Source organism: Strongylocentrotus purpuratus, unplaced genomic scaffold, assembly GCF_000002235.5.
Source record: "Strongylocentrotus purpuratus isolate Spur 01 unplaced genomic scaffold, Spur_5.0 spur5_scaffold_10, whole genome shotgun sequence".
Taxonomy (NCBI): domain Eukaryota; kingdom Metazoa; phylum Echinodermata; class Echinoidea; order Camarodonta; family Strongylocentrotidae; genus Strongylocentrotus; species Strongylocentrotus purpuratus.
Window position 1 is genome coordinate 4,525,894 of NW_022145595.1, and position 25,334 is coordinate 4,551,227.

The 25,334-nt window shown below is 36.7% G+C and overlaps 1 protein-coding gene and 1 long non-coding RNA gene across 2 annotated transcripts in view; one reads left to right on the forward strand and one right to left on the reverse strand.

Moving 5' to 3' along the window:
* Positions 1-25,334, forward strand: part of LOC591393 — a 73,502-nt gene that overhangs the window by 14,946 nt on the left and 33,222 nt on the right. The window contains exon 3 of the mRNA XM_030979264.1: positions 24,220-24,409. Within this exon, the coding sequence (XP_030835124.1) occupies positions 24,220-24,409 (190 nt within the window). The remainder of the gene's footprint in view (positions 1-24,219; positions 24,410-25,334) is intronic.
* Positions 18,471-20,690, reverse strand: LOC115921626. Its single transcript, XR_004063003.1, has 2 exons — positions 20,507-20,690; positions 18,471-19,497 (listed from the first exon to the last, which is right to left on the reverse strand). It is a non-coding gene; the product is annotated as an uncharacterized LOC115921626 (long non-coding RNA).

The following is a 25,334-nucleotide window of genomic DNA, read 5'->3' on the forward strand; positions in this document are numbered from 1 at the left end:
CAAGTTTCAAGGATATTTGATTCTATGCTGCCCATAGTTGTATTATACAAGGACTAGTCATTCCACCAATGGTGAAATGCCTATACATGTGTGTTGTATTTTTAGCTCATTATATAGCACTAGCAGGACCCGCGGAAATCCGCGGGATCCTAGAGGGGGGCGGGGGGTGTAAATAGATATATAGAGACTGTCTAAATTAAAACCACCAAGAACTTTATTTGCCATTCAGGCCATTAAGAAATATACATGTTAAGCGTCCCCGCCCGCTTCCTTTTTGGGGGCCGCCTCCTATTTTTTTTTTTGAAATTTTTTGAAAATTTTTTTTTTTTTTTTTGAAAGAAAAAAAAACAGCGTCCCCGCCTGCTTCCTTTTTGGGGGCCGCCTCCTATTTTTTTTTATTTTTTTTTATTTATTTATTATTTTTTGAAAGAAAAAAAACATGAAAAGCACTGCTAAAATGTATTTCTGATTTTAAAAAAGAAAAAAAAAATTGTCGGCCGCCATCTTGAAAAATAGCCTGAATGTCAGGAAAAATGTACGGAGCGGCCATTTTGAAAGAAAATAAAAAGAAAAAAAAAGGGCCTCCTCCTTCCCATTTTTTGAAAAAACAGGAAGCTAAACATGTTTTTTTTTTAATTTGGTCTTATATAAAAATAAAAAAAACGATCCAACTGTACCGGTAGTTATTCTTTAAGCCACTGGAACTGCGTAGAGTTCCGTAGTGTGGCGTACCGACTACGCAGAAATTAGGCTGCGTATTAATAGGAAAATAGTCCCTGCATAGGTTATGCGTAGGATGGCGTACAGGTTTGCTTATGGTTGCTTACTGTGTGGAAAGCTTTTACTGCTTAGTCGATCTGGCGTAGGGTAGCGTACTGTTGCGTAAAAAGGCGGACTTTCTGCGTAAAAAGGCGTAATTTCTGCGTCAAGTTTCTACGCCGAAAGTACGCAAAAAAAATTAAACATGTTGAATTGTTTTCGTTCACCTTGCGTACCCCTTTCCGTCCCTCAGCATATAGTAACGTAGGCCAGCGTAGTTGGTACGCAACACTACGCAACTCTACGTATTGACCCCACGCCAATTAGTGACCCGCAAGTGTCACAAATAAAGTATTAAAAATATGCTCATCTGACCCTAATTAAACGCCTAAAACCCCCGAGCTTTCGGGGGTTTATGGCCCCTTGAAACCCGTGGACCCCACGCCTATATTATATATACACTCAACTCGCTGCGATCTGATCTCTCCCCCCCCCCCCCAACTTTGAAAAACGTAACCCCTGAGCTTTTGGGGGTTTATGGCCCCTTGAAACCCGTGGACCCCACGCCTATATTATATATACACTCAACTCAGGACCCGCGGAAATCCGCGGGATTCAAGAGGGGGTGCCCAGCCAAAAAATTAAGTTTTTCATTTCGGGGGCTCCATTTCAAATTTTCGGGAAATTTTCGGGGGCTCTTTTTTCTGGGGCTACTTTTTCATTAATTCATATAAGGATAGGCCTACACTTTGTTGAGATTTGTTTAGTAGGCTATTAGGTTTCAGGCTTCCTACTTCATAATTGCCTATTTAAAAAAAAAAAACATTTTTCTAGTTCAATAACTAAGTTTTCATGCATTGATTTGATGCAAGAACTGTAACATAATAGACCCTAGATCTAGATTGTGATTATTTCTGACCATGAATTTCGATAATCATTTTTCAAAGTAAAATTTTCACAGGAAAATCAAACAGTCTTTTAAAAACGTAGACATTAGAGTCTAGTAATACTTTTACTAATTCTAAGCTCAGGTTTCGTAAATCTATTCACGAAACTATATTGAAATCGCGGCAATAATGATGCAAACCAACAGATAACAATTTCAAAGTGTCAAATCTCTTCGACTCGAATTCAACTCACACACTTTCAACTGCAACTCAGCTCATCTCACACACTACACAGTGGCAATGCGTGTCAGTTACGGTGATTTTGTCTGATTTTCTTTACTTTGAAGAAATGATTATCAAAATTACGTAAACATGGCGAGAACATCACAAAATAGGCTTTAATTTCATACCTCTATTTATGGAAACTTTATAATATTGCAGCAATCGTGAATTCGTGATGGAAATTGATTGCAGTTTCGCGATGTTTAGTGGTTCATGGTCTGGATTCAGCTTCTACCGAAACAAAATCGACCGCCAAAAACTCGAGCCCTACGCTCCGTCTCGATCTCGCAACTGCGAAAATGTACGTGTTTTGGCGTACTTGCGTGCGACATGGTAAGCCAGGTAAGGTATGGAATATGGTTCGAGTTTTTTTTACGACCGATTTTTGTGTATACAATTTTATACGGATAGTCATCGGTCGTGTGTCTACGGATGTTATGTTGAATATCCATGAGGTATCTCTGTCGTCACGCATATCCTGCATTATGCATGTCGCGTCTGTTTTCGCCCTGGACGTCGACACGGAGGAGGACCTCGGGCGGAGTATAGCCAATTCGCTAGAGTAGACTCTCCCGCGGACGACGGCACCGGTCACCGGTACCCCGAGGGCAGGGTTCAGGAGGAGATAGCCGCACCAACTTGGGTCGGCGATCTCATTAAAAAACAATAGAATACAAAGGCCGGCGGAGACGTCATGCCCCCCCGCGGAGCCTTAGCGTATTACTATTATAGATTGTAGGCTATGTCTCACTTTGAGTCTGGAAATGCCACAATGTAAACAAGGGATGGTTGTGGAACTGGAGAAACCTTTTGAACAGGGTATCTTCTTCAAAGTTTGGACTTGTTCCTTGTGAAACCTGGTCCAACCTGGTGTTGATTTGTCAAGACCTGGCCAGAGCCAATTGACACGTCTAGAGGGTTGTGATGTTGAGGAAGGGGTTCTTGACTTTTCAGGACAGGATCTCTGATTTTGATGGTTTATCTTGTCCCCGGGTCAGGAAAGGAAGGTTTGGAGGAAGTAACGAGATGCTATCATTACATGTATCTTCATCAAAGATGACAGGTTATTTGAGATATGGATATATGCCTTTATATGGTCAAGTTCTTGTTGGCTCTCTGCTCTTCACTTTTTAGTATGCCTCACAACTCCACATTTTCTTGTAAATTTTGTAAATTTTATTGATTATATGGTTTACTTTAAAACTGAACTTGTGTACCAATTATTAGGTTTCTTATATTTTTATGCTTGCATCTAAGTCATCTGTGCTTGAGACTTTAGTGCTTCATTATGTCCTCTTCACTTACATGTAGCTCTCCTTCTCTCTCTCTCTCTCTCTCTCTCTCTCTCTCGATGTGGTATTTCATATAAATGCAGTTCATTCATAAACTTATCTGCCGATACTGTATGTCATGAACGATTCATGTCAATACTTTCTTTTGGCGCTTGATATCACTCATCTACATTTACATCTCGTCTACGAATTTGAAATTCCACCCGATAACACACTCTATTCTCAAAATATATCCTGCACAGAAAGCATCGTAGATTCAATGAATAACAAAATTAAAATGGTCTGCCAGTTATATATCAGTAACAATATAAAGAGCCCTTTTAAAGTTCATAAATTAAGCAAACGGTGTGCAGCAATTTGTTGTTGCTTTTTCAAGATTTTTGTATTTCTCAACTCAAATATTACATAGTAGCACATGCATAAACAATACATAAAATTAAAATGCATTCAAAACAGTTTTAAAACACTTTATAAAATACATGTATATCATTTTCCTTATAGTTCCTTATAAAACTTGCAGCAATTTTGCCATCTGAACTCAGCATTGTACAGGAACTAATTGTCACCTTGAGGTTAAGGTCATTAAGATGATTTTTCCTCTGATCATGTTGCATTCCCATGGTATCTTGAGGGATTTATCTTCATTCCACATTTCAAAGTTGTAGATGATGATAGCATGATAAAAATGATTGAATTTCTTCTCGCCTGTCGCTTGCTGAAAGTTCAAAGCTGCTGTACAGGATAAAGCAGGTCAAGGAAATCTTTGTACAGGCAAGTTCATGGTTATAGGGAGTTTGCTTACTTGTAGGGTAAATCTCTAGTACAGTGTGTAGTTTAAGCTACGGTCACAAAGGTTCGTACGAACGATAATTTTGTACGAATCTTCCTGTTTTTCCATTGTCTTCCCGAAATCGTTCGTACGGCGTTCGTAGCAGTTTGTAATGGCATTTGTGACCGAGGCTTAAGTCTACTCAACTATTCTGAATGTAAAGTGAAACACCATGCTGTTCGTCAGTAATGCCTCTCTCTTGAAACAAACCCCATCAATTCAATTCCTACTCCCTTCTACCTATCACCCCTCCCACATCTCAATCTGTATCAAGTAGCAAAGATAGTGTTTAATACCCTTCTGGTTCTTTAGCTACTTTAGCAATGCAGTGTTGTGGAATTGTAGGTCCTCCAATCCAAACCCGACGATAAGACATCTTGCTGAGCTGAGTAAACCATTACTACTTGGAAAGTGTAGCTGATAATATGATTAGTCATGTACAAATGTATCTACATACCGGTAATAAATGTTACATCATTAATAAAAGAACAAATTTCTTGCTCCTTTGACTAATCTTTAATAATATGTACAAAGCTCATTGAAGATAAACATGAAGCCTATTTCATACTACTGGGCGAATGATGTTTAGTAAAGTCACTGCCACATTTAGTGTTGTTTTTTTTGATAGTTTTTTTCTTCTTTAAAAAAAAAAATCTCTTTCTTTTCTTTTTTTCGGGGGGGGGGGGGGGGGGGCTAATTTACATTAGCTCTGCAGTTCATTCTGCTCTTGATAAGGAAGAAATCATGCAATTATCATTTCTAATTTAGGTGTTAAGCTTCAATTGAGGATGTGCTTTTTATAGTACAATGGTACAAGAAGGAAATGGCACTTATGAATAACCTCCTCCCCTCCTTCTTTACTGGCAGTCCTCTTACATAATCCTTGAATTCTACCCTGCTTTCTCAGCTGTTGCCTCATGAAATCAATTACCAGCTCAAATATGTTCCTTAGAAACTCTTGATTCTCTAAAGACAGTTCTGTTTACGAAAGTATATCATACGTGAATGTTATTACAAACACATTTCGTTCTATCCAGTTTTCTTCCAACTTTCTTAAAGGGAAAGTCCACCCCCAAAATAAGTTTGTTTCGATAGAGGCAGAATAATAAGAAAATCAGGTGAGTGAAAGTTTGAGCAAATTCTGAATGAAAATAAGAAAGTTATGAATTATTGAAGTTGTGATCAATCAAATACAAATTGGCAACTCTGTGACTTATTATACGAGCTCTCCTTCATTTGCTTTGTGCATAATATTCCATAAAATCATGTTTTCTTCGTTATTGATGACAGAATATATATTTGTTCCTTGCAGGGGGAGTATAGAAACGTATTTGCAATTATTATATTTAGGGTGCATGTATGGTTGAAATTTTTCTTGAGGGAAAATGAAAATTTTAGATTTTTTTAGTACTGAGCAAATGGAAGTTGAGCTCGCATGAAACGTCATAGAGTTGCCAATTTGTGTTTGATTGATCACAACTTCAATAATTCATAACTTTCTTATTTTCATTCAGAATTTGCTCAAACTTTCACTCACCTGATTTTCTAATTATTATTCCTCTATCGAAACAAACTTATTTTTGGGGTGGACTTTCCCTTTAATTTCATAATGTGCCTCAGAAAAGTTTACTAGATTGATAGCGCAATAGAAGTGCATTATATTATTGTTATCATTATTGAATTAATTGAATAACTAACTGAAATAATGGCAGCACGCTCCTATGTATGCGGCAAGGAAAGGGTTAACAAGGAACCTGTTGTGGGTTAAGGGTAATATCTAATAAGCTCCCGATTGTATGTTGGTCCCTCAGGCTGGGCCAGATGTACGTGCTTCAGGACCGATAGAGGATACAGCCTGCCTGTTGACGATTGATGTTTGCTGGGGATCGGTGTAGATACAAGAAGTCAGAATTACTGTGTTCTGGTGTTCACTCTCCCAGGTAGAGCATTAAATGGTGCAAAACAGTCAAAATATAAATTTCATTTGTGAGCGCTACTGTACCTGGTGACTACTGGCGGTATATAACTCTGTGCAGTGTTTCAAAATTAGGATAGGCCAAAATGAAAATGCTTGTTTTGCACAGAACATCTTGACACCATGTTGCCTAAATTACAACATACCTCAAGAAATGTTGAAAATACACCCTCAGTCAGTATTGTATTATGAGCACAAATGGTGATACAGTCAAACCTGCTTTAGCAACCACCTGTTGATAAAGACCACCTGTTTATTAAGACCACATTTCTTGTTTCCCTTGAATGTGGTTTCTCATTGGAGATTGCACTAAAGCCTATGGGACCTGTACTTAGAGACCACCTGCCAATAAAGACCACTGTTTATGTTTCCCTATAGAGTGGTTTTTATAGACAGGTTTCACTGTACATGATATTGAAGATAGTCAAGGGAACATAACGATGTTAACAGGTTGTAAGCTACATGTAGCAGCTCTGTATAGATCATAGTACGTGACTCTGTGCAGTGTTAGAAAATTGGGATAGCCAACATGACAATGCTCATTTTGCACACAATACCTCAACAGCCTGTTTTGTGGATTACAACATGCCTGTAAAAATGTTGAAAGTACAACATTAACTTGTCATGTCAATTATGTATTGTCTCGAATCAGGCCTTGGATCAACGACATAGATTAATAACTCTTATGATGGGGTGAAACGGCACACAGCAGACTTCATTAAAGAGTCAAATATGACTGGAGTCTGCATCTCTTCATGCCTATTTTTAGCTCTTGAAAGTGAGCTATTGCAATAGCTTTTTGTCTGTCTTTTGTAAACTTGTTACCTTTTTAACTTCATCTTGACAATGCATTGCCAGATTTTCACCAAGTAGGTAGGAATCATCCTTAGGCAAGGGAGATCTAAAATGGCCCAATTGGGGTATGTACCTCCAAAAGGGAGGGGACCTAGGGGCAGCGCCCCCAAAGTTCCTCAGTGGCAGTAATTGCACATTTTCTTCTTCTTGAAAACCACCGTAGGCCCTTTATTGCGAGACACTTACTTTCATCGACTCAGCTGAACATAGAGTAATGTCCACAGACCTCTTGTTAGTATACTATACATAAATTCTTTTCCACCTTTTCTGCTGTATACTGAAGTTTATTTTTGTTAAACCACAAAAGAACTTGCTGAATCAGCTTCCATGAGACAAGTTTCTTGTCAAAGATATTTTTATTTGCATTGCTTGGGCCCATCCTCACTCACATTGTCATCTCAAGTCTTTTATCACCCCTTTTTAAAACTCTCTTCTTTCAAACAAAAATGAAAGAAAGAAATAATTAATAGATGGAGTTCGGTTCATGCCAGGTTACTGGCCTACTCATTCCCCCAAAGATATCATTTCCTCTTTGATGAATTTAAAAAAAAAAAAAATCTGTTTTTCAGGAGATTTTGTACCAAAATTACACCCAAAATATTTATCAAAAATGAAGAAATAATTTTTGTTTCTCATTTGGAATGCATTTCAAAAACATCTCATGGTTTGCGGCTATGCATTTATATGTTGTCAGTACTTTCCCACACACAAAGGTTTCATGCATAAGATGATTATGTTAAATCTATCATTATGTTCAATTGTCTGACTCTGAATAGTCATGAGGTACTTCGTTTGACAGCTTGATTGATTAAATTGAAGCTCAATTCCATTTTGAGGTGTTACCATGAATTGAGGCATCTAAAGATAGCAAATAATGTGGAGTGCACCATCGGTTATTTATTGATGCATCGTGTAACAGCCTTTTCACACACAGCTAAACTTCTATAAACATGATTAGTATAAACTAATCACCTGAACATACGACATCATTCACACACAGAAATTTCGGTGCGATAGTTAATCGTTTCGTGATTAACTACTGCTCGTAAAATGCGCAGTAGTGCCATTGCGCATTGAAGGTAATGTCGTCATATCAATCAAAGCGCACGCTCCATCCAGTTTAAACACGTCTGAAACACGTTTAAACACGAATAACCTTTCACATACAAAATGTCAAGCCTGCTTTTAGGGGCGTATGAATCGCAACTTCGTATCTATCCCAACATCACATAAACGATAATAATAATAATAGCTCGTTCTTATATAGCGCTTTTCAGGACCGGAGGCCCTCACAAAGCGCTTTACAGATAAGTATATTATTACCCCTGTCATTGGATTCAGGCTTACCCGCACACAATGTATGCACATTCTCCACTCCCTGGGGAGCTTTCCAGCCAGGCATCATTTTTACATGCGCACACTTGCTTATCTAACCACATTAGCTTTCGCATCCTACCGGGTACCCATTTAACACCTGAGTGGAGAGTGGCAAATGTAGATCAATGTCTTGCCAAAGGACATTAGTGCTGTGGCGGGACTTGAACCACGGACCTTGTGATCCACAGTCCGGCGACTTATCCACTCGTCCACAACACCTCGATGTTCACACAGGGAAAATTTTCTATAAACATGTTTAAAACTGTTGAGTTAAACACGTTTATACTAATCATCTCTAGATACGATGAATTTTAGCTGTGTGTGAAAAGGCTGTTAGTGATTTGATTGTGGTATGTTAAAGGAGGATTGTAAATTCCGATGATTAAACAAGATTCTGAGAGAAAGTTGAGAAACAGTCAAAAATAGTCTAAAAGTTATCCTACACTTGTTTGTCATGCAATTGTTTTGGTGCACAGATATATGAACATACATATGTACAGTATCGTTTATTCAGAGCCAGAAGGGCTTTAACTCTATGTTAAAGTCTATGAGTTAATGCCCTTTTGGCTGTTAACAGAGGAATTATGAGACTGCTCAATGCTCACAAATATCAATATGTAGTTCATCCAATGATTGCTAGCTGCTTTAATAACAATTGGATACCGTATTGTTAAATTTCTTTTAAATAAATTATTAGTATATTTAGTCTTCCATATAGGTTGAAATGTTGAATTCTATTAGGCTTTTATTTTTAGTCATCAATAAAACTCAAGATGAACTTTTTAAACGTTGCTTAGAAGAAGCTTGTGGTGCTCTTTAAATAAAAATCTTTAAAACATTTAATTCAATCTATTCCCTGATAGTCTCAAACAATGCATGGTACAGGAACTTCAGTTTATATTTAGCATTGCTTGCTAGATAGTAATTGTCACATTTCCAGTTCATTGGTGACGTTACTTTGAAGTGTGGTGAGTCTCGTTGTAGACTCTTTATTGAGTTTATTCTTTTTTATTCTCCAACCATTAAAGGGGAAGTCCACCCTGATATTAAGTTGGTTTTAATAGAAGCAGAAACCAGGCACATTTATACTGTCAAATACCTCATTTTGAAAAGTCGCGATGTTTCGCACACCCGTTTACACTTGTGCGGAAACATCACCGACTGAAAAGCTCAGTGATGTTTTGGTGTGTTTTAGATGGTAATGCGCATGCGCGGCACTCCGATGCTTTCTGTCTTTCCTTATGTTATTCTTTGTTTTTCCTTCTAGCACCTTCTCTTATGTTATTCTTTATCACTTCCTTCTATCACTTTCTCTTTCTGTGTTTCCTTATGTTATTCTTTATTTATTCTTTCTATCACCATCTCTTATGTTATTCTTTTTTTTTTTATCATTCTATCACTTTCTCTTTCTGTCTTTCCTTATGTTATTCTTTGTTTCTTCCTTCTATCACTTTCTCTTTCTGTGTTTCCTTATGTTATTCTTTGTTTCTTCCTTCTGTATCACCTTCTCTTATGTTATTCTTTGTTTTTGTTATCATTCTATCACTTCCTCTTTCGGTGTTTCCTTATGTTATTTTTTGTTTCTTCCTTCTATCACCTTCTCTTATGTTATTCTTTGTTTTTTTATCATTCTATCACTTCCTCTTTCTGTGTTTCCTTATGTTATTTTTTGTTTCTTCCTTCTATCACCTTCTCTTATGTTATTCTTTGTTTACATCGTTCTATCATTTTCTTCAAGGACGGCAGCTAGCTCCGCTCCTAAAGTCAAGTGACCTAACATCGCGATGTTACAACTGCGAGCGTTCATACTTGCCAAACATGCCAAAACACGCCAAAACACGCCAAAAGATCACACTTCGTTTTGGAATGTTTCGGGCTTGGCATGTCTGCCGGTAAAGCGTTGCCCTTGGTAACATCGCGGTCAGGCTCCGGTTTGGCATTTTTTGGCGTGTTTGGAACACAGTGTAAATGCCCCTACCGAGGGAGATGACCTTGTAAGATACATGACAGAGTTGCCAATTGGTTTTTGGTTGATTGCTCCTTCAAAAATTCATAACTTGCTTATTTTTTTAAAAATATTTTTTTAGCTCGAACTTTCACTGACATGTTTCTCTCATGTTTCTGCTTCTATTAAAAGTTTAAAACAAAATTAATATCAGGGTGGACTTTACCTTTAACTGTGCTCTTTTCTTTAGTTCATCTTTTTCCACTGTCTTCCCCAAATTCGAACGAGTGATTTAGCCTAATATATGAAGTCAGGCTTAATACAAAACAACTTAATCATACAGACGCCAAGAGAACCCGAGTCCAATTTACATAATTTAATGCAGCTGTTGTAGTGAACTGATTTGAAATTCCTTTCCTATCTTTGATTTTATCCACAAGAATACATGCATTTCTGTTTCATAGACAATTTGAAATACAATATAGAACACTACTCAATAGTATGTTTCAATGAAGATGAAACAATTGTGATCAGTATATTATCCATTCAAACAGGAAGCGTGTGTTTCATGTGAATGTCACGAGATACAGTAGTTGTTGAGTTGGTTTCTGTTAGTCTTATGGTCCATGATCATAACATATCCTTACCAAAAAATGCTCCAGTTACAAACATTTTGTACCAAACCCCTTACTAATAAACTTACCCAACTTCATCCATGGACATAAAAATTAGGCCTTTACCTACATTGTAGATCTCTAACCCTAAAACTAACTCCATCGCATCCCCAACCCAATGTTTTGAACTTTGATAAAATAAAGGCCTGAACAAATGTGTTGCATCACCGGTATTTCAAAGTCAAATGGTATTACAAGGGGTAAATAATGATATTGTATGGCTTTGGGTCAGATACATTGTAACTGGTAAAGCGTTTTGTAGGATATTATCATTATTATTAATGATGAACTGGTTATTCTTTTCTTACTTGTACACTCAGTCTTTCGTGAGTTTAATCCAGGTGCTGTGTCATACAGTTGCTTACAATCCCAATAGGGATCTGTCATTTATGAAGGGAGGTATAGAAAATAAAGAAGAGAATTATTGAGGGGAATTTCAAATTAATGTTGGGATATGAATCATATTTAGGGCAACCCTTGGAAGTGCTATATTTGGAGTATTTTTTGTAGGGTAACCTTGTTAGTCATAATTTCATCCCCCTCTTTCACGACAATGTGCTTAGAATGTGTGTTCTGTTGTCACTTGTATTTTGTGTACAGAAATAATAGTACAAGTGAACTTGACTAGTGTTTACTTTTGCCTTCTCTCGTCCTGCTCCCATGAATTTGATTTTGATTTTGATTTTTTTTTAAATCTGCTATCTAGGTTACTGCTATCTGTTCGGACTGCCTAAAATCCTTTATGTATTAGTTTCTATGTTTTCTCTTTGTAAACTTTTTTCCAATAATACAATTATTTTGATAATTTTGTAGTAGGCCTGAAATTGCTCTGCGTCTATATCATTCTTGCAGCCTTCTTGTCTTTTTCTTTCTTTCTTTTTTTCTTATCCCCATTCTACATTTAATTTCTCAAATTTTCGGAATTGAACTCTCCTTTTCATATTGCTATCTTTCTGCTGAGCTTTATCTCACATCCATATTTAATTCCATAAACATTTGGTTATCTTTTTTCAAATCAGCAATATCAGTCACTATTGTAAATAAGTGCAGAAACTATATGCCTCTTTGGATGTACTTTAACTTAAAACTAAGACAGCTGTGAGGATTTTTGCAAGTGCTATATCAATTCTTCTTTCATTCAGAGTCTAATCACCATTCACTCTGTAATAGAGAGATACAAGATTCCTTTGTCTCTGCAGATTACACTCAAAGCGATGAAAACAATCAGCTGTTTAATCTATTAGATGCGTCCAAATAGTCTTAAATAATTAACGAGTCTGTCTCACACCCCTAAATGGATTACTCTTCAAAGAGCTAGACACTCACTCATAAACTCCTTGATCATCAAACCTGCCATTCTGCTGGATGAGAGTTAGAAAGGTGTTAGCTCATTATTAAATTACAGGAGTGAACGCCTTTCTGGCTGTCAGCAGAAGATATACCATGCGACAACTATTGGTGTTGATCAGCATGAGATGACTAACGAGTTTCACTAAATTTGATTTATGCCAGGTCCTATGATTGGTCGGGGTAACGTCAGGCCAGGAAATGGCCAATCAGAGAGAGGCTTTGATAGAGCGTTAGCCTGATATCCTGTCTGTGATTGGTTGATTGTGATAGTTGATGTCATATAATCGGGCATTGCACTGAATGGTTTCCTTGTCTCACAATTTAGCCCTAGGTGGAAATCCTTCAAGATTAACGATGGTCAGACGACTTTCAATCAATTTATAAATTCCCATCAAATTTGATGTGCTTTAAGTGTACATTTCATCTGTTTAGACCCAGAAGGGTGTTAACTCTGAGTTAGTATGGGAGTTAATGCCCTTCTGTCTCGAATTAGATGTTTAATAAAGGTTGTGTATGTTGTATGCTTTGAGTGTCTGGTTAAATATTCAAATTATGAGAGTTCATCAACATTAAACATTGGATATACGTCTGGTATATCTTGATCATATGATTTGAATAAAATAAAATTCGGAGTCACTGGTGTTGGTATTAAGTTAAAATGCAAAAAAAAGTAAAAATTAGTCAAAGTAGACCCCCTCCCAAGTAAAAGTAAGTAGTTTATGGGCTTCTTTTGAGCTAACTACCCATTTTCAAATATAAATCACCAGTATGAAAAGTAAAGAGTCTTGGTGATATGATATATACATGGAGAGCAGTTTAGCTTTGCAAATTGCAAGCTACAAAAGTTTTTTTTACAGAAAATGTTAAAAGAGCTCTCAAAAATTCAGATGAAAAATGATATGTGAAAATTCCCCCTTTTTTTTATATCTAAAAGAGCTCTTGTGAAAAAATATATACAATATTTATATTTTTGTATATTATAAATACTCTCCATGCAAAATGGCACTTTCTGAAAGGGATGTACATGTAGTACAGTCAACAACCAAATTATTCATGCCCCTTGTAAATGTGATGTTTTTTTTCTTTTTCATAAGAATGAAAGATGGACCAGTCGAATTACGGCCATTATTAAATACTTTTAGATAAACCTGTATAAGCTCATATATGTCACACTCTCAAGAATCATAAATCAGGACAAATCAACTTTTCACATACCTTAAATTTTTTGTTAAAGTGTATGTTAAGACGAATAATTTTGTAGTAACTGTACATGTGTGAATGCCATGCAAGCAAAAAGTTATTCATTCTACTTATATTGTAGACATTCCACGTGACTAGTGTAACTGTGCACATGTGGATGAGGTACAGTTTTGTTAATTAGTTTAACTGAAATTATCTTTAACCCAGTAAGTAAACTAATCCACGCCTGACAATGTGTAAAGAATTAATTCTGGCCCCTTCCTGTTCCCCGTCTTTATTTTGAGAGCAGTAATTGTGTTGGGGGACACAGGAACATGTCTTAGGATATCTTTCTGGCAAGGCACTGTAATAGTCACATGGGGTGTCTGTTTGGCTTCCCATAGTTCATTGGGTCATGTACAGGGTAAACATGGAAAACTACAAGTGCCCTGTGGGAATATTTTGTTGCAGAAAATGAGAAAAGAAGAATTAAAAAAAAGAGTAACAGTCTTTGCATGAGGACCAATGACTGCTTGTGAATTTCAATTTAAATCATACATATACTGTATCTGAAATACGCACACAAACACATAGAATATAGTACATGTGTAATAATCAAACTGAAAATTTCAATTTTATTTCAATCTAGGGTATAAAACTAAAACTAGATATTGTTTCAACTGAAATTGTTGCTGATGTAGGCCTACATGTACAAGAATATCTGTAATTCATTAAGGAGATGATTTGCATGGACTCTCAAAAAAGGAGAAGACAATGGACTCCAAATATTGCTGGAGATGCAACAGTTTATAACTATCTATCAAAGAAGAAAATCATCAATTTAGCTGTTTAGTATTTAATTTTAATCTATGAATTTCAGGTATTCACAATGACCTTAAATGAAGGAGATGCAAAAGATGAGGCTACTTGACACTTAAGCTATTTGCCAAGAGGCTTCTTGTATTTTATAGTAAAATAGTTTGAATTCAGTATTGAAACAGCCATTCAAGTTTTAGATACCGGTATGTCTTAAAAAGTATATTTGATATGTTTGGATGGATATAATATCTTCCCTTAAGCCTACCTCAGAAGTATTTCAAAGGTGAAACATATCTTATTACCTGTAAAGATGACATTGGATCATATTGTTCTGCTAAAACTGTAATCATATCCAAAACCAGGGTCTGCAACGAGCTATAGGTAGTCTGTTGGGCAAACCTTTGTTCAACAAAAGGGTCGACTTGACAATAGACCAGTTCACGGTTAGGACCTTACTGCAATGACCCCGAATATCCACAGATCTTCAAAACATGAAGAGGTCCCACTTTGTACATTTTGAAATAATCACTCCTATAGCGATGGAAGTGCTTTATAAATACCCTTTTCAAAAAATACTTCCACCTGTGTACCATGGAGTGCACTGAATGTGCATGCATGAATAATGTTACATAACTTTCATGAGCATGTATCCAGTATTTCATCTCCGTGTATTTCAAAATTTGTTCTGCAATGACCTTTATCTGCTCATGCTCAGACTGCAACCGTGAACTGGCTTATACATGGGACATACACCAAGAAACCACCTGAAACCTGTAGGCTTGGCTCAAGCACCTTATATTTTATTAGAATGTGTTTAAAAAAAATTCTTATGGAAAGGGGAATTTAGGGGATTGAGCAGTGCAAGTTCCCAACAACTAGGTCTATGAAAAGAAAGGTCCTTTTGTATTCTTAAAATTGTTAATGAAGGTACATGATTTTGTTTAAAGTCTTAAATGAAATAAAATGAGACATCGCAGAGCCAAGGCAGAGGTGCTCATATTCAAGACTTTACGAGAAAAAGACAGTTCTAAAACTAATATTTAAAGTATTACCATTTCCAGAGTAGGATGGACATAAAAAATTACGAGGTAAAAATTTACATAACGATCCTGGAATTAGACTAACTGATAGAAGCCTCTGGTAACATTACAAGCTTCATTTGAGCATGGTGGAAGGGGCAGAAGGGGCAGAAGGGGGATCACATGACAGGAAATAGACCATGAAATAGACCTAAGGATGAAAGATTTAAAGGTACCGCTTTTTCACATTTTTACTTGTTTGATAGTTTATTTATTGGACCTTATATACATGTACATGTATGAGAAAGAATATGTATAGTGTATTGATAGACTGAGGAAGACAACAGGCAAGAATTAATTATTTTCTTTCGACAGTGGATGTAAACAATAACATACAGTGCAAATGTAGTAAAGATAGAAAAGGAATGATATTTTAAAAAGAAAATCGCTGAATAGCTCGGTCATAAAGAATTCAATCTCCAACTGAAGAATACCAGCCATAAGAAAGAAAACGGAGCTAAATACATCTCTCTCTCTCTCTCACTCTCTCTCTTGCTCTATCTCTCTCTCTCTCACACACACCCACATACACACATGCACACTCACATGTACATGCACATCCCACACCCACACCCACTTCATGACATGCCATCAAACACATCACACTAGTATCAGCCTCACAAACATGCCTCCACTCATATAATGCTAACCTCCCACACAAAAATACACCCTCACACCCACTACACACACCCCACCCACCATACCACCAATGTGAATCAGTGAAAAATAGAACTAGTGGGATATGAATTGTTTCCTAAATCTCATTTTTACTACACATATCTTTCATTTCTTCCTCATATCTGTGAGTTGTTTTTTTTTTTTTTTTTGGGGGGGGGGGAGCAAATGAAAATTTATTTTTATTTTGGATATAAATCATCTACATGTAGTCCAAAGTTAATGATCAGTCTTCCATATTACAAATAGTTTAAATAGCCTTTTGTGCATTTCATGCATGGTTGTATAAACAAACAGTTTTATTTATATAGTGGGAGTGCTTCTTCAATTCTTGTTTCTGCTGTATCTCACAAACTGCATTGGTATGTGAGTCAGGCCTTGGTAGGTAATTGGGCTTGTTCCCATGGCCGATTAATTTAAAAAAAAAATACATTGACTCTCTCTCTCTATAAATATATATATATATATATTACAGTCAGTCCGCAGCGTCCGCGAATTCGCTCGTATTTACACAAGTCGTATGCAAGCTATGTACGGTAAAAACGGACATTAAGCAGAAAACATTGGTACATGAAAATTACGATTACATCAATGTTTCTCTATGGATTTTTTTTATTTATGTACCAATATAAAGAAGATAGACCACATAATCCATCTTTACAAAACATCAAGATATTTTTTTAACGTTAACATGCTCTAAAAAGAGCATTTAAAACAGTCTAAAAAACATAGCAACTTAACGATATGCAGCATTAAAAAAATATATGAAAACGCTACTGCATCAAAAAGTAATTTGGTTCATTGTGATGATAAATATACAAACTTTCAAACCATCACTGTTTCCTTTATTTTACTTCTTTATACCAGTCAGGAACACGGTAAATACAACACCATGTTCATTCCAACATATTCAACAGCGGTGACACAGCCGATATGCGTGGGTCATCAGAGTATGACGTCACCCGCCGACCGGGGGATACTACGTTATATCTAGCTTTGCGTCGATTATCGATGTTCTGTGTCCGTGCGCTGTACATGAACACGCACGGAGGATAGACGGTGATTAGGGATATTCACGTATTACTCTCGGGTGCGTAACCCCCGGACGTAGAGGTTTTGTACTGCCCCACATACTTATTATTGTGTATTATACTCATGCGCTACTTAATAATAGAAGTCTACAGAGAGTACAAGTTGGATGCGGATACGTACTCAAGTACAATCAAGTACACTATAGAATACCACCTCTAGAATGAATAGGGGACAGTGGGAAGGGTTTAAGTGTCTTTATGTGTCATTTTTGGCCAGGCTTTGATATAATTTTAACAAAGAAGATACATTTTCTTTCTCAAATGTATATTTGTGAAAATACAAACTTTCGGGGGGGGGGGAAGCGATTGGCATTGGTATAGTCATTGAAAAATGAAAATATGATTGTTCCCATCCCTGCTTTTAAATTTCATGGCTGTATTGCAGGCGGTTGGTTGTAAAAGTTCTGAAATGTGTTTTTATTTAAATTGTAAACCATGGACTAATCAATGACATGAGAAGAGCCCTAAACATCAATTTATTTTGGTAATCCCCAGGCATTCTTTGATAGTAATATTTTATTTGATGTTTCTTTTGTCAATTTATGTAACTCCAGTTCATGTGTATTTTTAAAAAATAAAATAATTACAAAATTCTTTCCCTTATTCTCTTTTCTGTTTGTTTTTGTTTTATAGTGACCCGCAAAATATATATCTGATCATTTATTTTCTGTTTTTGTTTGTATGGTAATGACTATCGGATAACATTTTTAATGTGTGGTGGGTTGAAAGGGCGCAAATAAAATTAATAATATTTTAATTTTCACCTTCAACATCATTATCACAATCATCAAAGTCATCATCGCCATCACGATCATTATCATCACCACCACTATTAACATCACCATCACCACTATTAACATCACCATCATAATCACTGTCATGATCATCGCCATCACCATTGCCATCATCACAATCACCATCAGCATCATCACCATAGCCATCATGATCATCCCCATCACCATCATCATAATCACCGTCAGCATTATCACCATAGCCATCACGATCATTGCCATCACCATCATCATCACCATAGCCATCATGATCATTGCCATCACCATTGCCATCATCATAATCACCAAAGCCATCATGATCATCACCATCAGTATTATCACCATAGCCATCACAATCATCATAATCATCATCCTAATCACTGTCAGCATTATTACCATAGCCATCACCATCATCGTCATAATCACCGTCAGCATTATCACCATTGCCATCATCATAATCACCGTCAGTATTATCACCATAGCCATCACCATCATCATAATCACCGTCATCACCATAGCCATCATGATCATTGCCATCGTCATCATCACCATAGCCGGTTAAACACAAAATATATTATTAAGACTCCTACTAATGATAAATAATTATAAATGAAATTGGACTAGGAATAATATTTCCATTTTATAATATTCATATTTTATTTATAAACTGACTTTGACTTGTATGTTGAGAACTTGAGACCAGTGAAAAAAATACACGGGCTCAGGACGAAATAGCCCCCGAAATGCCCAAAAGAGCCCCCGAAGATCAGAAAAGAGCCCCCATAAATTTGCATAGAGTTCAATGCAAAACAAATTTTAGAGTGTTATTTTTACGCAGGCAAGCTTGAAAAGTAGCCCCCGAAAAATAAGTACTAATTTTTACCCTGCTTGAGACCATTACTTGCATAACATGTGTCACTGAGAATAAAAGTATTATCCGAGTAAAACATCTTTAAAGTTTAAATTGTATAACGGTGACAGTTCAATCAGTTTTTTATTATAATAAATGCTTTGTTCATGTAAAGCTCAGGAATCCCACCTTCGAAGTATCACTATCAGAGATACAAAAATGTAATCACTTGAAATGGATTTTTCTTTTACTGAAAGAATAAGCTGAACAAAATCCTTCTTGTCCTTCTCCCAAACTCCGCTTTCAAGATTGTTTGTTCCTACATGTATGTGAAGTCTAGCAAATGCTGATTCAGGAATGCAATGGAGACTGATGTGTGAAGTCTGTGTCTTAGCTAATTTGTTGTCAATGTTCCGCAAGTTCGATGGTTGAGTGCATCCGTCAGAAAAACAACAATATCTACATCTAAGGTGGTACTGGACAGGACCAATTGTTATATACGTCCAGACTTCCGTGGCATCGCAAACTGTCAACAAACATCACAACTGAGGGTGCAGAGTTCAAAAATAAAAATAAAAAGGTGCTCATAAAAATACAGTTGGTTGCAGACATCATCTAATTTTTAGATGAAGTAGAGCCACATCGACGCTCTAGCCCGCCTGTGTACAGCTGCGCTGAGTGGTCATTCTGCATGTAGCTCCAAACTTTGGTATGGAAAGACTTGGCTGATGTTGACTTTGATGATGGTGGCTGCCGGCTCGTAGTTGATTCCATTACGAGGATAGAAGCTGTTCTTGTATTCTTCGGTCCTGGCAAATGACAAATGATAAGAAGGAATATAAAATTGCTTAGTTCAGGTATGGGGATTTTAAAAGATCTGATGAAAGTAGCTGTCAATTTATGGTAGACAAAACCTGGTTGCATTAAAAAATTGTTTTTAATGAAAACAAATTACAGGTGTCAAATTCATGAAATTTTCCCTTCATTTTTCCACATGTGCACAAGTTGTAAAATGTAAGTGTTTAACTTTGGCTTTTTGTTTCAATTCTGCTTTGTTCATAATCATAATACAACTCGCACAAGGGAAATGCTGCTTATTTCTATGGCTGGTTGTAAAGTTTGAGTTGACCAGAACCAAAACAAAAGGCACAACCAAACTAGTTTGAGAATCCCTAAATTAATAATATAATTATCTGAGACTGAGTCTGACCAGACGCCAGAGTCACTGTTTAACTCTCACAGTTGACTGTTAAATTCGTGTAAAAATAAAATGGATTAAGCATAAATATTATCAAGAGAGCTTGCTAATTTAATGGAATAGTACACGTAAGTCGAGGGCCCCAGATCAGATATGGCTTTGTTTTATGCCGGATCGGTACAGAAAAGGCTATGTATGGGACCGGTACGCGGTCACGGTGATGACTACGAAAGTGCGGCCATGTTGGCGAAACGTACACTTTTCGCGCCATATCGGCAAAAATGAGTGATTTTAACGTAGCCGTCACACAACTTCCGGTTGAAAATCGAAAAATGTGTAACTTTCATGGCCATAAAAGCTAATAAAATACATCGTGCATCAATCGAACTCTGCGCTTTTTCACTTCTGCCAACATTTTTCTTGTGAAAAATCAAAAAATTGGGGAAAAACATTGCTAATACCAGTCAGGAACACGCTAAATGCAAGGTAATGTCAGAATACCTCCTACGAAAGAAGGAAAATATGGACACATTTCAATGCATATTTACAATCACTTAGATGCGGTAAAATTAGGAAAATTTCATATCAAAATAAGTAGAAAAGTATGGAGATTCACTTACCCCTACATGCTACGCAGCACAGTAAAAGCCATAGCAGCTGTGATAAAGTTTGTTGACCTGTGCAAAAGTCTCACGAAATCTCGCAAATCGCGGGACACGAAATACGACGGTTTATCGCACTTCCGGGTGCTGTGTAAATTTGGGCATTCTGCCTAATTATCGCGGGCGTTGCGGACTGACTGATTATATATATTACAGAGAGAGAGAGAGAAAGGGAGAGAGAGAGAGGGGGAGATTTGATAGTGTGGTTTGCCTGTGAACAAGAAGCAATGGGTATGTGTGTGTTAGAGAGGCACACACACAACACACATACAGAGACAGAGAGAGAGAGAGAGAAATATACATATATATATATATATATATATATATATATATATATATATATGTATATATATCTGTCTCTCTGTCTCTCTCTCTCTCTCTCTCTTGTCTCTCACACACACCCATTGCTTCTTGTTCATAGGAAAACCATACTATCAAATAGAGATGGGAAAATTTTCGGAGGATTGTCATACAACTGTATTATTATGAATTTTCATTGGTTCAGCATGATGAAAATGTTACATGGAATAGGTTATAAAAAAAAAATTCAAACCTATCTGGACATTTTCCTTTTAACCAATTGAGTAGAAATTATTTACATAATATATTTAAGAGTTAGAAGTAAATTGCTAGAAAAAAGTTAGTGGTATCATGTTCACTTTGCAAACCAGCACATTATTCATACAACTGCGATTGATATGTGAGTGATTCATTACAGCATACTTGATAATAATTTCAAAAAATTGCCCCCCCCCCCAACCGTAATGTGCCCTCATTGGCATAATGGACAAAAGTACATGTATGTACGTGGCAATGAGAATGTCAGTTCTGTATTATTGGAAAGGAACCTTGGCAAGCTAGATATCTGACAGTTTGTTATCATATCGCCTAGAATTGTTCTTTTTCAAACCTGACTGTGCATGTTATATCATTCATATCCTGGCTGTGTTTTCTATCATTACGTTATACTGGGTGACGTGGAACTAGTGCCGGCTGGGACTTTTTTCAGGGGATTTGTTTAGCAAGCTAAAACAAACATGACATTTGTCTACTAGTATATGAAATGAAAGCAGTAGCGCAAAGATCTAGTCACCGTCATGGGCTAGCATGGGACTTGATTATCAATTTGTGGACCAGTTGTGGAACTGCTTTGGAATTTAATACCTTTGATATGATGATATTGGATAAACTCATGCAGACAGATTTTGTGTGAACTGGTTCCTTTCGAAACCAGGTGTTCGCAACCATATCTTGCCTTGAACCTGTTCAAATATTTGCTTTTTTTTCATTTCTGTGGTAATCAAATGTTGAAATTTGTCGTCAGAAAAGAGGAAAGATTCGACCTAGACACTGAATCGTAAGTGATTAGCACAAGTGCTCCATTAATTCTATCTTGGACTAAGCTAGAGAAGCTAGAGGAGAGCTAACGGCTTTAGCGTTTTTTAGGTACCGTAGTTGAAACGTGTCTGTATGGTTAGTGAGAACATGCTTGCTATGTACTATCAAACTGGGATTAGACACTTTCATTGCAATGAGGAGCAGCTCAATGGATTGAATATTTACACCGACAGGTAATCCCGCCATCTCAACCACAGTTTATGCTTTTGGTGTTTAATGCTCAAGTGTTAGTGTTATTGTTTAACCATTCATCTTCTGTAACTGATCAGTGTTTCCAGTTGGTACTGTGTTAGTTTCAATCCATTAGTGTACTAATCCTCTGTGATGCTAATACATGGTTGGTGTAATGGCTAATCCAAGTCAACCTCATTAAACCTATTTGTGTTTCCAAGTGTCTGTGTTTGGTGTCGATATAACCCAAAAGGATCATAAGACGCATGCATGCCTAACTGCTTGTGTATTATTTCTGATTAACTAGATCCCAATTTGCTTCCTAGTATAAGCAATACGTGGCTAATTTGCTGATTCATCGAATAACCTTAGACTAACATTCACAATATAACGATGCATAGCCTACATTGTAGCAGTCATTTATTACACAGACCCAACCCTCTTCAAAATTCTGCACGTCAGCCAAGTCGCAATACAGTTTCAGATATGTATTAAATGTGTACCGGTACATATTCCTATTGACATTGCACACATGTACGAAGCAATCGAACTAATGTTTTATGTACACACCATTGAATTGATTGTGAGCCAAAACTGATTGTTGTGAAATAAGGACATTGCTTCCTTTGCAGGGGGCCATGTACCTTTACCTTTCCCCCATTTAACCCCACATGGGTGGATGGTTTTAATTGATCATGGTTTAAATTGGCCTGCGAGAATGATAAATTAAAATGCTACATGTTCATTTTCCTACATAATTAAAGCCTACCGGTATCTGGAAATCTGGTATGTGAATTTCAATTTGAAACAAACTGGCTGAAAGTCAAAGTGCTTGCCTCTGTTGGAACCAACAATTTGTTAACAGACCTACATATATATATATATATATATATATATATATATATATACAAAATATATACACAAAAACTTGATGAAAATCAGTGAATCTAACTTGTAAGTTGAAAAGAACCAAAACACACATACTTAAATGGGACTACATGCTTTATTGATTTACCCGATTGAATCAGTTGTCCTCATTTATCTTTGCTTATTACTAAGCTTTAAAAAATACATTTCTATTGAGTTTGTTTTGCAAATATAGTTACCAGAACAGTCTAGATAATCTTTTTTGTGAATACTGTAAAAGATTGTGAAGAAGATGTTTTCTGTCATTACCAAAATCATAATTCCCTTTAAATCTGGCCATAAAAGAACCTTGTATACATGCTCATAATTTGTTGTTTTCTTTTGAAAAATGTTAATGCACGACTGGTCACTGAAGCCATAAAACTGTAACAAAAAAACGATTATCTTGCACTAGGTTATAAATCATTTATTGTTGTAGCCATCATAATGCAGGTTTTTGATACATGTAACTATGTACATGTAGGTTGTTCCTCAGATGAAAGCTAAATGTATACAGTGGCAGTTCTGGCTTTGACAGTTGAGGAAGTTGAAGTATTTGAATTTCTATCAGAGAAATACCCAAGTTGTGATCTGGAGAACTGTTCAAAAATATAATTGACCGATCGTCTACATAATTTTTTCGAAGGATGGAACACCAAGCTACATGCTGGTTACATGAAAGGTGAACTAGCTCAAACATCCATGGATCTTTATCGTCAGGTCAGGCTGCAGAAAGACACGCTTCCCTCTGTGACTGGACTGCTTTAACATTATAGAAACCCTAGTTGACTAACATCTATCTGTTCCTTATTGTCCTTGCAGACATCAGTACCATTCCACAGGCCTGAGCTATGTCCTTACATTGCTCACTCACTCAGGGGTGACGTTACATCCATTGAGTCTGGTCAGGCAGCAGATAGACACGCTTCCCTCTGTGACTGGACTACTTTAACATTATAGAAACCAAAGTTGACTAACATCTATCTGTTCCTTATTGTCCTTGCAGACATCAGCACCATTCCACAGGCGTGAGCTATGTCCTTACATTGCTCACTCACTCAGGGGTGACGTTACGGCCATTGAGTCAGGTCAGGCTTCAGAAAGACACGCTTCCCTCTGTGACTGGACTGCTTTAACATTATACATGTATAGATCCAAGTTGACTAACATCTATCTGTTCCTTATTGTCCTTGCAGACATCGCCACCATTCCACAGGCCAGAGCTATGGGCCTTACACCACCAACTCCCCAAGGGGTAACCTGAGGTCCAGTCCGGCTGTGGGAAGGGACACCATCTTGGTGGAAGCCAGCACCTACAGACAGATGGTGCAGGACCTGAACAGTATGAAGACAGCCTTGGGGAAACTCAGCAAGATGCTACAAGATGTAAGTTACTTGATGGTTTGAAGGAAAGACATACTTATTTCAGATTGCTTACAATTAGTCACTGGTATTTTGTCTTTCCCAGTTAGAATCATGAACAGACATTTTTGGTCTCATCAGGGCCTTCGATTAGACAACTAGATATTAGCGCTTTATAAATTTCTGGATTGAAAATGTAAAACCTATGCATACAGGGCTTGACACTAACAGGCTTGTAAGTGCAAATTGGTGCAAATTACTTGCTTCTATTCCCAATGTTCCCCAAATGGAGAGAGGGGAAGTACTCCCAAAGTCATAACCACCCATCATTAAATGTATTGATTCTTGAAAACATTTATATTCCTCAATGAACACTGTGAATTATGTTCTGTTCATAGTAAATCTTTCTTTATTCAGAGAGAAACCTTTCAAGGATGTTATGCTCGTATATCATTCAGGAAAGCTGTTTTTTATATATTCTACAAGCACACTAGTTATGACTTAAGTTTAATAAACTTTAACATGGCACAATAACAAATTTGAAATCTTGTTTTTGCATGACTTATATCTGTTTTTAACAACTCCTGTTTTAACAGCAACAGAAGTAATATCATGTATTTACATGACTTAGTCCTGTTGAAGCAAAGATATATTTGATGAATTGAACAGACACTGGTTTGAAGTTAAGATAACCTGATATCAGCAGATAACTTTAAACCCAACCAAAGGAGGAGTATCATGTTTTTACATATTTAGGCCTGTTCAAACAACTTCTGTTATGAAAACCAAAAGAAAAGAAAATTGGTTCCCATTTGATGTATCAGTAGCTTGATATCAGAACCTAAATATAAAACATGATAAAACAAGAGAAGGAATATCATGTTTTTACAAGTGTAAACCAGTTAATACAATTTTTGTTTACTTGTAAACCTTAAACAATATTTGTTCA